Source organism: Aedes aegypti, chromosome 3, assembly GCF_002204515.2.
Source record: "Aedes aegypti strain LVP_AGWG chromosome 3, AaegL5.0 Primary Assembly, whole genome shotgun sequence".
Taxonomy (NCBI): domain Eukaryota; kingdom Metazoa; phylum Arthropoda; class Insecta; order Diptera; family Culicidae; genus Aedes; species Aedes aegypti.
In genome coordinates, this window is record NC_035109.1 from 352,666,153 (window position 1) to 352,682,227 (window position 16,075).

General features: G+C 37.2%; 1 protein-coding gene across 1 annotated transcript in view; it reads left to right on the top strand.

Annotated features, from left to right (window-relative positions):
• The window catches only part of LOC5568272, a 37,196-nt gene that overhangs the window by 13,555 nt on the left and 7,566 nt on the right, over positions 1–16,075 (top strand). Inside the window, exons 3-4 of the mRNA XM_001657919.2 lie at positions 531–1,124; positions 14,517–14,786. Of these exons, the coding sequence (XP_001657969.2) occupies positions 531–1,124; positions 14,517–14,786 (864 nt within the window). The remainder of the gene's footprint in view (positions 1–530; positions 1,125–14,516; positions 14,787–16,075) is intronic.

Below are 16,075 nucleotides of genomic sequence, written 5' to 3' on the forward strand. Positions count from 1 at the left end.
TTCGAACTCACGTCCGTCAGCTTGCTGAATAGTTGCATGTTTACCCCTACAGCTATCTATATAATAAGTTTATGATATCATTATTAGTTTAAAACATTTTATCAAACAAAAAGCTTAAAAACTTACGTCACAATTATGTTGCATATAATTATGTATCGTACGCTGAAAATCAAAATGATTCGAAAGATTTTACACACCTAAATATTGCTACACAAAGCAAAGTAATGTAGTAATATTTTTTCTGGGAAATGGTCTTTCTGGGGAATGACTTTCTGGGGAATGGTCCATTCTGGCAAATGGTTTTCTGGCAAATGATCCATTCTGGCAAATTGATTCTGGCAAACGGCTTTCTGGCAAATGGTTTTCTGGCAAATGTCATACAACCGGATAAGGAAGACCAAATCCGTTCAAATGAAATTGAAGGAACCCTTGTGCACGCCTCTGGAAACGCTATCTGTACCGAGACCAATTCAATATATTTCGTTTACACTGATGAGATGATTTTTTATGATATTTATTATTTCCCACAGACGTGTTTCAGCTGGTATCAGGCTTTTTCTTTGCCGAACGTTTGGTCCAATTTCATGGTGCTGGACGAGACGCTCTCCCGGCTCAAGTACAACTACTATTCCGGCTGGCAACCGGTGCTGGACCATGCCCGCACCCAGAACTGTTTGCTCTCGGTGGGGAAGCTTTTCCGGGGGCTCGATTTCCGCCCGCTGTTCTCGTTCAACAATATGTTCCAATTTATGACGCTGATCTCGTGGGCCATCGAGCAGAACCAGAAGGCCAAAGTCCCCCGAGAGTGGGTAGGCTGTGGATTGAAAATAAAATCTCTAAACTACATCTTCCCGTGCAACATGGCCTCCAGTGAGGATCCCGAATCGATAAAACTGTTCGGAACTGGCGGGCAGCTGCTGGCCTCGCTGAAGAGATTAATGCTCAATTTGCCCAACCTGCAAACGTTGAAATTGGTCGATTTGATGCTGGAGCGGTACGAGGCAAACCACCTGCTGGACGAGGTGCTCGAAGCGTGCTGTTTGGTGCTCAGACGGCTGCACCTGATCAACGTGACCATGGTGCACTGCCCGGTGATGCATGCTGCGTTGTTCCTGAATCTACAGGTAAGGGGTCGTCCATAAATGGCGTAGCATTTTAAGGAAGAGGGGGCTCTACCAATTTGTTACGATATGTGACAAGAAGGAGGGTTCCTTAACTAGCGGTCACAGCACATAAAATCATATCGATAAAAGCAAGTTCGGTAAACCGATTTTTATCGAACCTTATTCATTATTTAATTTAGTTTAAATGTTGAAGTTTTAACAAATACATGAACAGAGAAAAATCGTTTATATTATACTAAATTTCCCCAATAAATAGAACCACGGTACTCCCCTGACTGTTATTATCAGAAAAAAATCTCCATCAAATCTGTGCTCACCAGTCGATTTCTATAGCTTAGCTGCATGTCTGGGCAAAATTTAAAAAAAATCGTAGGGCCCGTTTTGAAGTTACGCCCTTTTGAATGTGTAAGTCCACTAATTCAAAGGAAATCTGAGATATTTAAACGAGTTTTCATTGACCATGATTATCAGAATAGATATAATATTATAATGTGAATCAAAGTTGGTTTTTATAATTATTTGTAACTTCTGGGAGGAGTTTTGAACGAGAAGATAGACGAAATTTTGAGTTACGTCCTTTTGGAAACGTAGCCATTATAAACACTAATTTCAAATAGTTTAGGCATTCTTATATATTTGAGCATATTCTAATGTTTTCAATGGCACATTGCACTTATATGCCGTCAAATTATTTCACAATCAACTGCTTTTCCATAGGCTCAATTGTTTTGAGGCATTACGGAGCTAATTTCATCATGTAACCAAATTAGTTCTTGTAGCATAATATTCTGGCAAGTTTAGTGAACCTATTTACTCACGATTCAGATTATTTTACATGTCATTGATTGATACCTGTTGTACACCGAAGCGAAGTATACGTCAAGGAATACCCAGCAAACCAGAGATCATATAAAGATGTTAATTTCAAATTGTTAAAGTGTGCAGTTTACGTTAGAATTGGATACGATGCAAAATGTAATTGTTTGAGATTGTTAATGGAGTCAACAATATGATCTGATCTAAATTTGCATCTCATCAAACTCAAATTTCATTTAGCAAAATATGTAACTTCAAATTGTCATCTCCTTAAGATTTTGATTTTACTTTGTTTGATTGTATTATGATCTTCATTATGAAATTAGATATGAGTTCATCTGATGCAAAAATTAAATCATACGGGGGAAGATCACTCATCGCCGGATGCATCTCAAAATCAGGCATAAATCGAAAAAGAGATATTCATGTAAAAATTAACTAACATCAAAGTTTTACAGCAACAAAATGGTATCCCTTTGTACAAGCATTTCTGTACATTTCTGTTTAATGCCTTCAATAACTACATCACACTGAGGTGGATACACTGAGGGCGGCTACGGTCACTAATCGCACCGGCACTGGCGAACAACAGTCTTACAGTTCTGTTACAGTTGCATACGTTTAATCTATGAGAATACAAAACACACAGGAAAATACCGTAACCATTTCACTAACTAATTATAAGAACTCTAATTGTTTTAATTTTAAAACTGTAGGTCAGAAATTGTCGCCTCGTATCACAATTTTTTATTAGTGTTTGTTTGTAAAAATTAAGTCATATAAACTGCAATGCACAGTCATTCACAAAGTTATAGTAAGCGCCACATCATCTTGTCTCAAGTTGTATTGTCCATGATGAATATGTATGTATGCATATGGCCTCCATATTTGTGCGAATAGAGGGAATTCATGGATTTTAATATTAAAATGTTTGATAATTGTTAATGTATCATTATCAAATATGGAACAAATCAATCACTTCAAAACATGGTACAACTGTGTCAAGTATTGGTGTAATTACATAATGTATCGACGATGAATTCACTTGAAGATGGGTGGCATGGGGTGGAAGTGAGTGCGCTTTATTGTTGGATTAATGTTTGCCAAATTTCCGTGTCATTCAACAGATACTGTATGGCATAATGGTAGTCTATATGATTTGCGATCTGAAGATCATTGCATGGAGTCCTGCACCTACTTGTTTTACCTTTTTTTTTGTTTGTCATAAGTCATATAAAATGCAAAATACTATTATATACGAAATTGTAGAAAGCTCAAAACGAACTCCTCTGAAGTTGTATTCACCACACTGAATTTTCTGGAATGTACGTATATGGCCTCCACATTTGTTCACAAAGAGGGAATCTATGCATTTTAAACAATCTTTTATTTCCGAATAAGCGTTCACTTAAGTGAGTTGAATCTCAGTTATGTGAACAAATTTGTTGGCTGGGTACTTTACGAGTTAAGTTTTCAATTATGATTAGCAGTGTATGGAATAAAATAAAATAAACAACGTATAATACAGCGATACAAAATGGAAGAAAACAATGCAAAGATTAGAACATCCGTTGTTATTTTGTTTAAAGGAGTTCAAAATTGTAGCATTTGCCGAGCTTAATTTTAAATGTTTGTCTTTGTCAATTTGGAAAACTTTGTGAAGCTTCCAAGGTATGATTTTTTTTTCGTTTGTGATGAGTCATAACAGCTGGTGAGTCTATACTTCACAAGCACAGTCTGCGATCGAATTCAAATAAAAGTTTACATAGAAATCTGTAGTTTGTGTAGGATTGAAACCATATTCAGGTAGTTAGACCAGCAGGTTATCAACAGGGCCACAGAACAATTTACGATTTTCCGAAAATCAAAACTGGAATTTACGTTAAATCCATGAACAACTCTGTTTTAACCATATTTTATATATCTTTTCAAAATAATTCCCATTGATTTTGAATTACATTACCCCGAATACCCAAAGACCATTTTCGCAAGTTTCAGTTTCTAGAATGGTATTACTTCGAATTCCATTATCACGGGACAATGTCATGCAAGGTAATTATATTTTCGGCATTCAGTGTAATAGTGCGTTCAGGGTGATGAAATTCGGATTAATGAAATTCGGAGTTAAGGTATAGAATCTTCTCAAGAGAGTTTGATTTTCAAGGGAGACATTTAACATAAAGCTCTGAAAGTGTTATGATTTTAAATTAAATGAAACCAAATAAAAACGAACGTTTCTTATTTTTCTTAAGCATGTTTCAAGTACTGAGGCTTTCTCTTCACGAGTTACCATGAGAATGGATTGATTGATTTATACAATTCTTCCACTATTTGATTTATACAGAGCTCTTACGTGTTTGTGTAATCGAAAAGACCGAGAAACTCAAAGGTAAAATTGTAGATTTTTGAGAAAAAAATAAATGTAGTAATGTATGTTACAAATGATCACAAAAGTATTGACAGTAGTCTAGAGTTCTATAGCTTGGCCAATTGTGCACTACTCAGCAATTGAAGTTTATGTGCTGAGGCAATACAAAATTAGCCGCGATAGCCGGTAGCTTCTGCTTCTGCTTATTAGCATTACGTCCCCACTGGGACAGAGCCTGCTTCTCTACTTAATGTTCAATGAGCACATCCACAATTATCAACTGAGAGCTTTCTTTGTGCCAAAATTGCCATTTTCGCATCGTATATCGTGTGGCAGGTACGATCATACTCTATGCCCAGGGAAGTCAAGCAAATTTCCATTACGAAATGATCCTGGACCGAACGGGAATTGAACCCGAACATCTTCAGCATGGCGTTGCTTTGTAGCCGTAGACTCTAACCACTCGGCTAAGGAAGGCCCAAGGTAGCTAGTTGGGCTAGTTGGGGTTATGAATAATAATAATGACACGAAAATTGCTCCGTAATGCCTTACAGCTCTTGAGCCTTTGAAAAAAATAATCAATTGTGAAAGACTTTGGCGACATGTAAGTGCAATGTGTCATTGAAAACATTTGAACATGCTTAACGGAATGCCTGCTAACAAAAAATGCCTAATTATTCTATTGGAAATTACTGTTTTCAATGGTTACGCTTCCAAAAGGACTTAACTTCAAATTTCGTCTATCTTCTCATTTAAAACTCCTCCCAGAAGTTACAAATAACTATATAAACCAACTTTGATTCAAATTTTAGTATTATATCTATTCTGATAATCATCGCCAATGAAAACTCGTTTAAATATCTCAGATTTCCTTTGAATTAGTGGACTTACACATTCAAAAGGGCGTAACTTCAAAACGGGCCCTACGATTTTTTTTAAATTTTTCCCAGACATGCAGCTAAGCTATAGAAATCGACTGGTGAGCACAGATTTGATGGAGATTTTTTTCTGATAATAACAGTCAGGGGAGCACCGTGAGAACCAAACTGATTGAAAGGAGATTTGACAAAAATAATTCAGAAAAAAATTTCAAATGTATTGTTCAAGCTTTTAGCATGAGCATGAGCATGAGCATGATTGACCGCCCGCAGTTGCTACTCCGTTATTGCAAGAACAGCTGTACTTACACAGGGAACCAACAGACGCTCCTCGGGATCAGTAGCATCCTCAATGTGTAAGTACTGGTGCTCTCTTTCTTATAATAAACAATACCGGCGCCGGCTGCGTCCGAATGCAGGTCAATTTGGGAATGGGAGGGAAATGTTGATGTGATACTTACTTTACAGAAGCCGAGGAGTCCTCTGCACTTCCACAAGAAAACACTGGGAGTTTGGATATGGAAAAGGATTCGTTTTGGTAAACGATAAATATATAATTCGAAATGAATACGTGAGCATATACACGAATGACCGACACTGATAACACGCAAACTGGATACGATACTGATTTCGTTGCTCGCTCGACAGGAGCATACAACATATTCAACGTATCAAACTCTACTGACGCGTTTGTTTTCTGTTTTTCACCGGCGCATTTAGTTTTTTCTTCCGCGCAACGCAAACCGGAAACAATGGATCCGGATTCCGTCGCTCGCCCACAAGGAGCATGCAACAGATTCAACGGATCCAACACTACTGACGCGTTTGTTTTTTTTTTTTTTTTCACCGGTGCATTTCGTTTTTTCTTCCGCGCAGCGCAAACTGGACACAATGGATTTATATTGTTCAAGCTTTTAGCATTCAAAAATTCAAAAGTTTGATAAGTAGTATCATTACTAATAACTTACTCGTATAAGGTGTGGACGACTTTGTTACGCACTTTTGCTTATATATTTTGGCTTAAATGAACAATTCGCAAAGTTTCAACAGGTTTGTGCAGAGAAATATTTATGGCTGGTACCTTAGCTCTCAAGCGGAAATTGATTTCTACGCTTACATTCGAATGCATTCGCAGAATTTTCAATCAGTTTCGATTCTTCCTCCAAATTGTGTACGCATCGATACTTACTAATCATATTTGTTAGTTGGCACGTAGAACGCACATTGTGGCTAGCGAATCTAATGATTTACAGGGAACTGTTGCTGCCTATCGTTTTACAATTTGATATAATTACTTGCCGGACCGATTTGCTCACTCTAACAGTGAGTTAGTAATAATTTATTTAATTTAATCCTTTTGTTTCTTACTGGCGATGAGTTCAAGCAGAGTCTGCTTGTTAGCATAGCGTTGTTACGAAGTTTGTTATTTGTTAAGTTCATTTCCCGATCGTTCCAGAATATTTTCGTAATGTTAATTTCCTTGACTTATCTGGGCTATCATCGTGCCTGCCACACGATATACGAATGCGAAAATGATAACTTTGGCAAAGAAAGCTCTCACTTAATAACTGTGGAAGCAGGCTCAACGTAACTAATATAAACCATAGGGACAGCCTTAACCTCTCCAACATCTGTATATTTTTTACACCTTTTTCTTAATAATTTACACATCAATCAAATTACAGTATTGTGTGGTAGGTTTAACGATTACCTGTGTAATTCTGTGACTTTGTTTGAAAGTTTGTATAGAATGGAAGGAACATTATTAGAAATTTTTCAATTGCCTGGACCATTGTTTCTCGCAATAGCTTATCCACCTTTTTGTTTGAATGGTCTGGTAAAGTTCTTAGAAGTGATTATTACAATATAGCGCCCCTCCGGTTCGAGATTGAACAGATGATTTCTAATAATTGAATCCCTTGCTTAGTGTTGCATGTCTCCCTCAGGCAAGTACAAACATGACAGAATCGTTTATTAATGTGTAGTAAGTAAACGGTCCAAAACAGAAACAACCCCGTCGTGCCTTACTATCGCATTCTAAATCCATCGATAACTACCCACATACAGCGGAATGGCCAGAAAGAACCGTAAATTATGGTGAAATTTAACGGTGAGGTGAATTTGATCACCGTGTCACATGACTTTATTTATTATTATTTTCTGAAAATAATAATATAATAATAGAGTACCAATATCAATGTTCATAAATTGTAGTATATAAACGTTGTTTGTATCAACTTCTAACGAATTTAATTTTCAATATTAAAAAATGTTTATTTGTATGTAAATAATATAAATTACATCATGCTGGATGTGGTAAAGACAGACGAAAACATCCTAACGAGGAACGTTTAGATTCTGACAGACTCGAAATTTGTGAGGATGTTAATAATAAATCTTCAAAAACGAATTCATCATAAAAATTTGTAGCAACTTGTTGTGTGCGTTGAAATAATCAAATTTCTGAGTGATTTTAAAATTTCTTTGGAATTTGCCTACGTTAAGGCGTTTACGCGGTTTTCTTGAAATTTGATTGTTCGATATTTCAACAAATATTGAATTGTTAAGAGTTGTGTAAGCATATTCGGGTTCTGGGAATCCAAATTCAGTTTGACGAATTGTTTCAAGAACAAACAATCATCGCTTCGACAATTGGATCTTCCAATATTGTTTTCAAGCTTACTTTTACCTTTAAAATCAAGTTTCAAACAGCATTCCATGAGTTGATGAGGTTCACCATCGTTCTTGTGTTTCGGCATTCAGTTTTATGACATTGATAACATTACATCAAACAAGCATGGAAGGCCGTGAAAAATGATCAATTTCACCCGAAACTACGGTAGCATCAATCGTTTTCGCCGGGCAGCCATGTTATTACCAATAACGAGCAAGACACGGCTGCAGCTGCAGGGTCGTCAGCCAGACAGACGGTTCATAACGGAATCAAAGTGTTGACAGTGAATAAATTAGCATACACGAGTTCTCATGTCGAGCGGCAGCAGCTTTATCGCTTAGGATCAATCGTTAGGTACGGGGCGCTACATACGATGTTACTCAGTTGGTCTCCAATCCTATCTAACCGATCGGTGTTTACTGCAAATGTCGAAGGAACGATGCTATCTATGGATTGCCGGCGGCACATTTCAGCTAGCTGAAATGTAATTGGAATTAATGTGGTGTTTATGGTATCAAACCACCCACATAATGTGAGCCGGTTGTTCTGTGACGCATGTTTGAAAATTGAATCTAATTCTATGGTAGATTTCACTAAATTACGACAGGTGCAAAAACAGTTTCGAAAATAAAAGAATAATTTGTAAGAAGAAGTGCAAGTTGATGAAGTTTTTGGAATTCATGAACAAACTCTTTTAAGAACCTTTTATACTTCTAATATACATAGTTGTTATTTATGAACGTAAGATGGCAACAATTTTTGCTTAAGTCTTGCTCTGCAATCTATTATACACAATGTAGAAATTATTTCTTTTACTTTTCAAAAGATATCAAAATACAATCTCATAAAGAGAACCAGATAGCCGCAGCGGTAAACGAGTGGCTATTCAGCAAGACAAAGCTGAGAATCGTGGGTTCGAATCCTGCCGGTCGAGAATCTTATCGGAAAGAAAATTCCCTCAACTTTCCAGGGCAGTATTTTCGTACCTGCCAAACGATATACACATGCAAAAATGATCAATCGACAAAGTTAGCGCTCAGTGGAAGTGGTCATCAGAAAACTAAGCTAAAAAGCAGGCTTTGTCCCAGTTCGGTAATACGCCAGAAAGGTGAAGAGAAAGATGAATAACAGTGCTTTTCGATAGTGATACTAACAAAGACCATTCGCAAAAGTGGAATCGAGGAAAACGATAATCGTGGAAGCATTTCTTGCTAAATCTAGAAAAATCATAATTCTCAGAAGACTTACCCGAGGAAACTTTAAACCATAATTCTCAGAAGACTTACTCGAGGAAATTTTAAACCATTTTTGGATAAATCTACGCTTAAGCTCCTGGGAGAGTTCGTGGATGATTACCAGATAGAATTTTTACTTGAATACTTGAAGTCATCTCAGAGTAAATATTTACAGAAATATCCAGATGTATGCAAAAAATATAAAGAAAAAATCTTTAGAATTCATTAAAGAAATCATTGAGGAATTACTCTCAAGGTGAAAATGAATCGCAGAAATTTTATAATTAAAAAAAAATGAGAGCGGATCGACAAACTCAAAAATAATTAATCGATTGATCACCATCAATAGCCATTCAATCAATTAACCCCTCCTTAGCCGAATGGTTAGAGTCAGCGGCTTCTAAACAAAGTCATGCTGAAGGTGTCTGGGTTCGAATCCCGGTCAGTCCAGGATCTTCGCATAATGAAAATCTCCTTGGCTTCCCTGGGCATAGAGTATAATCGTACCTGCCACACGATATACGAATGCGAAAATGGCAACTTTGGCAAAGAAAGCTCTCAGTTAATAACTGTGGAAGTGCTCATAAGAACACTACGCTGAGAAGCGAGCTGGTCTCAGAGTCCCAGTGAGGACATAATGCAAAGAAGAAGAACCAAGCAATCAAATATTAAAGCGTGGTCGCTTATTTGATCTTTAAATTTATGCATTTCATAAAATTCAATCAATTTAATTTCACCTTAAGTATACTCTGTAGAAATTTTTGAAGAAAGCCTGAAGGATCAGTCCAAAAATACATACGTACAATATAACAATGTGTGGAAAATTTATGGTTTGCCCAACCCAGTCAATATTATGGTCGATGTAACTTATTTCCTAGACTGAAATATAAGGTAAACTTGAACGGTTTTGAGGGATTCTATTCTAAAATACCTTGTGGAATGAATGTTCTAACATTCAAACATTTTTGAAACCTCTACTGATTGGATGTTTATCGAATAATGTATACAAAATTTCGTCAAAATGTTATCATAACAACAAAACTAATTTTCTTAAATCAGAAAGTAAAACTCTTGATTCATTAGAGAAACTTGAAATTAGATTGGAGTACCTTGAACCTTTTAATTCAGCCCCAAATGCTTATCTTCGACAGATACGCGTATTTCGACTGCCACTTGCAGTCTTCTTCAGTGTCAGTTCCGTATCCACTAAAGGATTTCGAATACATTAAAACGAGTCTTGATTCCTTGTCGAAATTCATTACTAAGTTTCGGCAAGAATCACTACTGAAACACTTATAGTACAATCAGGAAGAATTCCTTTGAGAATCACTGATAAAATTGTTTGGCAAGAGCATTTCATGCCGTGTGATTAACACTTCGCTTACCGGAAGCAATGAAAATGACCTCTAGAAGTAATCCTTAGCTTCTTGCCCAGCAACTCTAATCTTTACGTACCGGCCAGGGTACGATCTTTCTTCGGAAAAATCGGGTATTCAACCCAGGTAGAAACATTTGTGGCAGAATATGCTCAACGCATCCCGCAATGGCTTCGAGCAGCATGTCGAGATGTGCAGAGATAAGAATAGGAGCATCTTGACGGACGAGCGTGAGCAGATCGAAAGGAGGGAGCAGCACTACGATGAACACCTGAATGATGAAGAAATTGCTAATTCTGCGGACGATAGAAAGCAATCAACCCCCACTTTGAGGATGTCATTGACAACAACAACCAGCAGGTAGGGATGGTATGGAAGCTGAACTCATCAAGAAGTGTCCGCTGTCTATGCGTGAAGAAGTGTGATGCTGTCTATGCGTCTGCACCGGCTGAGCACAATCTGGGAAGCAGAGCAGAAGAGGTTATATGCCATATTTTCAGTACGTGTATACGGGACGAAGAGCTGATTCCAAGAGAAATATATTTCAACAGATCTAGTTAATATATCTTCTTAACGAATGATATGGACATTGTCGGTCGAACATTTGAAAAGCTGAGAGACGTGTACACCCACCTGGAATGAGAGGTGATCAGTGGGTTCGTGGACCATGGACACTTACTGCTGGTTGATACCAACTGGGGTCGTGATATACGAAGATGCATCGTTTTTGGATTTCGGGTCTATTACGGGCTCTAGAAGAAGCTACGGCCAAAATTGATTCACTTTCGCATCAAATGTATCTTGTATCATGTACTAATCACTCTTAAGACCAGAACTTCAACGGGTATGGAAAGTTGACTATGCTTGAGGAGGACATGCTCTAAAGGTTTTCAAACGCTGGATGTTTAGGATAATCTTTGGCGAGGTGCATGTGGCGGTATTTGGTGACGAAAGATGAATCGCGAGCTTCAACTTCTACAACAAAACCAGTATTTAAATTGCAGCAAAATTTATAAAGATAGGATGTGTAGGTTGGTACAAAATGGAACCGTGTAGAGGCGCTTCCACGTTCGAAGCCATGGGTCCTACAATGTTGGCACTGATTATCTATACCATGACATCAGATATTTTTCTAAGATCTAAGACTTTTTACTACGACTTTTAATACTATATGTTTTTTTCATGATCATCTCTTGGAATTTCATCAGAAATTATATCAGGTAATATTCAGATATCACTTCGGAAATTTCTAAAGGTATACGTTTAGCTATTATTATCAAAGGAATATTCCTTGGGAATTTCTTCATAAATTTTACTTAGGATGCTTCAAGAATTAAGCCTGGATTATCCAAGGATTACTACTGATATGGTATTTCTCCAAAGATTATATCTGAAATCAATAAAATTACTCCAAAAATTCTTTGAGAATTCTTTCAAGAAAGTGCTAATTTCTCCAAGATTCTAGTGATTCATCCATACATTTCCCAAGATGTCTGGTCAGAGCAGTTTCTGAAATTCAATCAATAACTTCTCCACAAGGCCTCCAGGATTTTCTAATTGTTTTCCAGGATTCATATATGATTTCAACCAGATATTTATCATGAAGATACCGTCAGCATTTGCTCTAGAGATTCTTTCTAAGATTTCTACAGAAAATACTCCACAAATTCTATGAGGTTTTCAGAAGCAAGTCTTGAAACTTTTAATTTTCAGGAATTTTTCGAAGAATGTCTTCAGGGAAACACCAAGAATTTTTTTTTCTGAAAATGGATCCGTGAGGTATAATTGAAAAAAAAATCTAAAGTTACCTCTATAAGTTTTAAAGTCATCCTTAATGGGACTCCTGGAATTACGAGGAAGTTTTAGAAGATTTCATGGATAATTTGTTGAGAATATAAAAATAAACAATCACATCTCGGAATAGTATTTCGCAGGATTTAGCTAGTGTGAAAACTTAAATAGGCTTCTGAAGATTGCATGGGAATGTTTAGAGAAACATTTTAAGAAATACTTGGAAAAACTTCTGGAGTAATATTTGGATTTCAATCTAGATCGCTAGAAAGTACTTGGATAAAATGCTGGAGAAATTCCTAGAAAAAAAGTAGATTTTTTCGAAGCACTCCTCAAGAAATTCCTGGGTCACTGTGTTTAGCGTGTATGAATTCTTGAAGTTATTAACATGAACAAGCGGAGGAATACTTGCAGGGTTTCTTTAAAAAAAAAGAAACCCTGAGCTATTTTTTCAAAAACTCTGGAATGTATCTTTGTGGATTTCCTCGGGATAAATTGTGGAAATCTTTGTATCTCCTACAGTAACAAGTGGAGGAATCGGTTGAAGGATTAGTTATAAAATATCTGGAAAAAATTCAAGCATAGCTGTGGAAAAATCTAAATAACACTGGTTGCAGTAGCTTTGGATTTCTCATGGATTTCTTGGAGCAAATTTTGAAAAAAAATCTTTTAAGCATGCTTTGAAAAATCACTGAAACAATTTCTGCGAGAATTGACAGAGAAATCTCTCCCTCTAGGAGACCCTAAAAGTATTCTAAATAAAATCACTATGACAATTTCTGAAGCTTTTCCTCGGGGAATGTGAGACGAAATTCTTGAAAAGCTCTTCGAACCCCATATAGTCTAAAAAGGTTTCGCTGGAGCCTGTACAATTTTGCATCAGGATTCAATTCAAGAAGAATAAGGAAAAAAGAGACTTTAGAGACCAATTTCTACGTCAATTCTGAGTCAGCCAAGAATTTCTTGACGCTCTGGGAGTTCTATAGAATTTTTTCTGAAAATCGTCAAAAGTTTCAGCAATGCTTTGATAGATTATATCAAAAGTGATCGCATGTTCAGAAATCTCTAGAACCACCACACTCGTGCTTTGCATAACATGATGCGATTGGTCTTAGATTAATTCATGGCCTATTCCGAAGATTCTTCATTAATCTCCTGATAAATGTCTAAGGATATTCCAAAAACTTCTCATGAATGACTTCCAGGAATGCTGACGGAAATTTGTCCCAGAACGTATATAGGATTGTTCTTTAATATTTTTAAGAAACTATCCATTGACTCATGCCATGCCATTGAGTTTTTCTAACGATTAAAGAAGTATTTTGTTTCAATTCTTTCACTAAGTGTCCCAGGATTTTCACTATAGGTATTCTCAATCGTTCTTCTCACGAGCCAGAATTTTTTGGGGGTCATGGACGATATCACGCTTCACTAGGCATGCGAAACTATTGAAAAACTTGTCGTGTCTTATATTAAATACGACGTTGATCGATTTTGTATGCATATTGAACAGATGATGAATAGTTTGATTTATTTTTCAAGTTTTCTGCTGATCTTATTGTCATTTGGTTATTATTGAATCGTGGGTAGGACAATCCTTTGACTGTCCTACTTAGGTTTTTTTTGGTGCGTAGTACATGTCCTACCGTGGACCACAGTTGTGTTAGATAATTAAATAATTGGTTTTCAAAATTATGTACATTGTGTGATTTGCGCTGTGATGGTGATGCCCTGCGTCCAGGGTAGACAATTCAGTTACTATCCCAAAAATTGTCTGAAAATCGGATCCAGGAACCAGAAACACGGTGTTACTGTGCACTCACGTTTACTAGCCAAAAGGTAAATCTTATACCAAGTGCGAGTTGGACACGACACTCTTGTTTACGCTTTCAGCAGAACACAATAATTCATTTTAACAATACCGAAAATGTTTTGACCTTCAATACTGGACATCCATTACACCAGAGCCCAATGGAGGCCCTTTCGCGCTTACGCAATCTCTAAAAATCAGTTTTTACCATCACATTCTCCCATAAAACACAGATAAATGAACTTGTCAGTGCTAAGTACTCATCTCTGTCTATCATATATTGTCAAACAGTATCCTGTTTGGTTATTGCATCCAGGAGAAGTAATTTGAAATGTATTATCCCCCTAACAATTATTTATGATAAGGTCGGTTTGTCTGTGCCCATAAACCCAAACCACGGTGACCCAGCAATGAATATTCATTCCCTCTCCTGTTCGTTTTCAGGTCCTGGTGATTTCGCCGCAAAACATCGACGACGACGTCTTGACGCTGCTGGCCGATTCGAAGGTACGGCACCTGTACCTGCATCAGAATCGGTACACTCCGGCTGCCATCGCGATCACCCCCTGCACTGTCAAAGGCTGGCGGATGGTGCGCCGTGATAATCCAAATTTACGGGTCCATCTATGCGTCGAGTCAACAAGTGCCGGCGAAATTCTGCTCCAACCGGAAGCTCCGGTTCACAGTATGATTTATCAGTCGCCTAAAACAATGGTGAGTGCCGCCGACTGCCTGGGGATTTGGGACTAGGTGCAAGGGTTCTCAACTTTGTGGTGCACTGTACATTAAGATATTTAAACTTTGCTCAAAATTGCCGAAAAATGGTTCCCCGGTGAAACTTACAAGGGTCGATCTAGAAACATGTTTTCAGATTGAAACTTCGTAAAAAAAAACTAATTTAGTGAAAATAAAATAGGGTATTATTAACATATAACATCATTTGCCGTAGTAGTTCATAATTGTTACTGATTAATTGAATTCACTTGCTTTTAATATGAATGAATCGTTTTGAAAAAGACTTAAACTAACCTAAAAATATAAAGCACTGTCCGTGGCAATAGAAGATCGCTACGATTTTTGTCTAATTAATAATTTATTTGACATTTGTTACGAAGTTTAAAATCAAATAGTAAAAATAAAAACTAAGGTTGGGAACTGCTGTACTTCAACAGCGATGTGAAAATCCTCATCATAAGCTTCACGCTTTTAACGCACTGCTTTTTTCGAGTGTTTACATTGTGTTCGAGACCTGAGTGAAGGTGTGCAACACAATGCAACCAATAATTGTCTCCTTCAATGCTGACTCGAAGCTCGAATGATTTACTATGATTGCATGTATTCACAACACGAACCGCTGCAGTATCTGACTATTCCACCCGGTTCCACTAAACCCTTCTGCCGTGATTTCTCCACAGACAAACAGGCATTGAAAGCTTTGTCGCGATAACTTCAGGAAGCCACAACGGTAAAGAGAATTTTGCAGCGAAACTAATACTGAGCATAAGCATGAGCATGAACATTGATGACCTACAATAATTCGTAGTTGCTACTCCGTGATTGATCAGAGTAATCGAAATTACAAAAGAAACAAACAGATAAAGCTAAGGTGTGGCTTACCATCCTTACCAATATTATCAAGTCAATAACGGCGCCGGCCACGTCCTTAGGTCATCGGAGAAAGAAAGGAATGTTAATGTGACATGCATTGTTACTAAAGACCGAGTACCTCTGCATCTTCATAGTTGTCACGGAAAAGAGTTTTTGTTAGAGGGAAGGATTTCGAAGGATCATTATTAACAATCTCTGCAACCTTTTTGCACGAAACGTTAAACTATGAAAGACATCTATTTCCCTTTGCGTCCGAAACGCATATTTGTTTTTCTCAATTTGTTAGTAACGGGTCCATTAAACGCCTTGGAAAATTACAGATTCAATAAATTTGAAAACTTGCTCGATAGAATTCCTAATGACCGGCAATTTAAGCCTAGCCAGTTTGTGCAGTG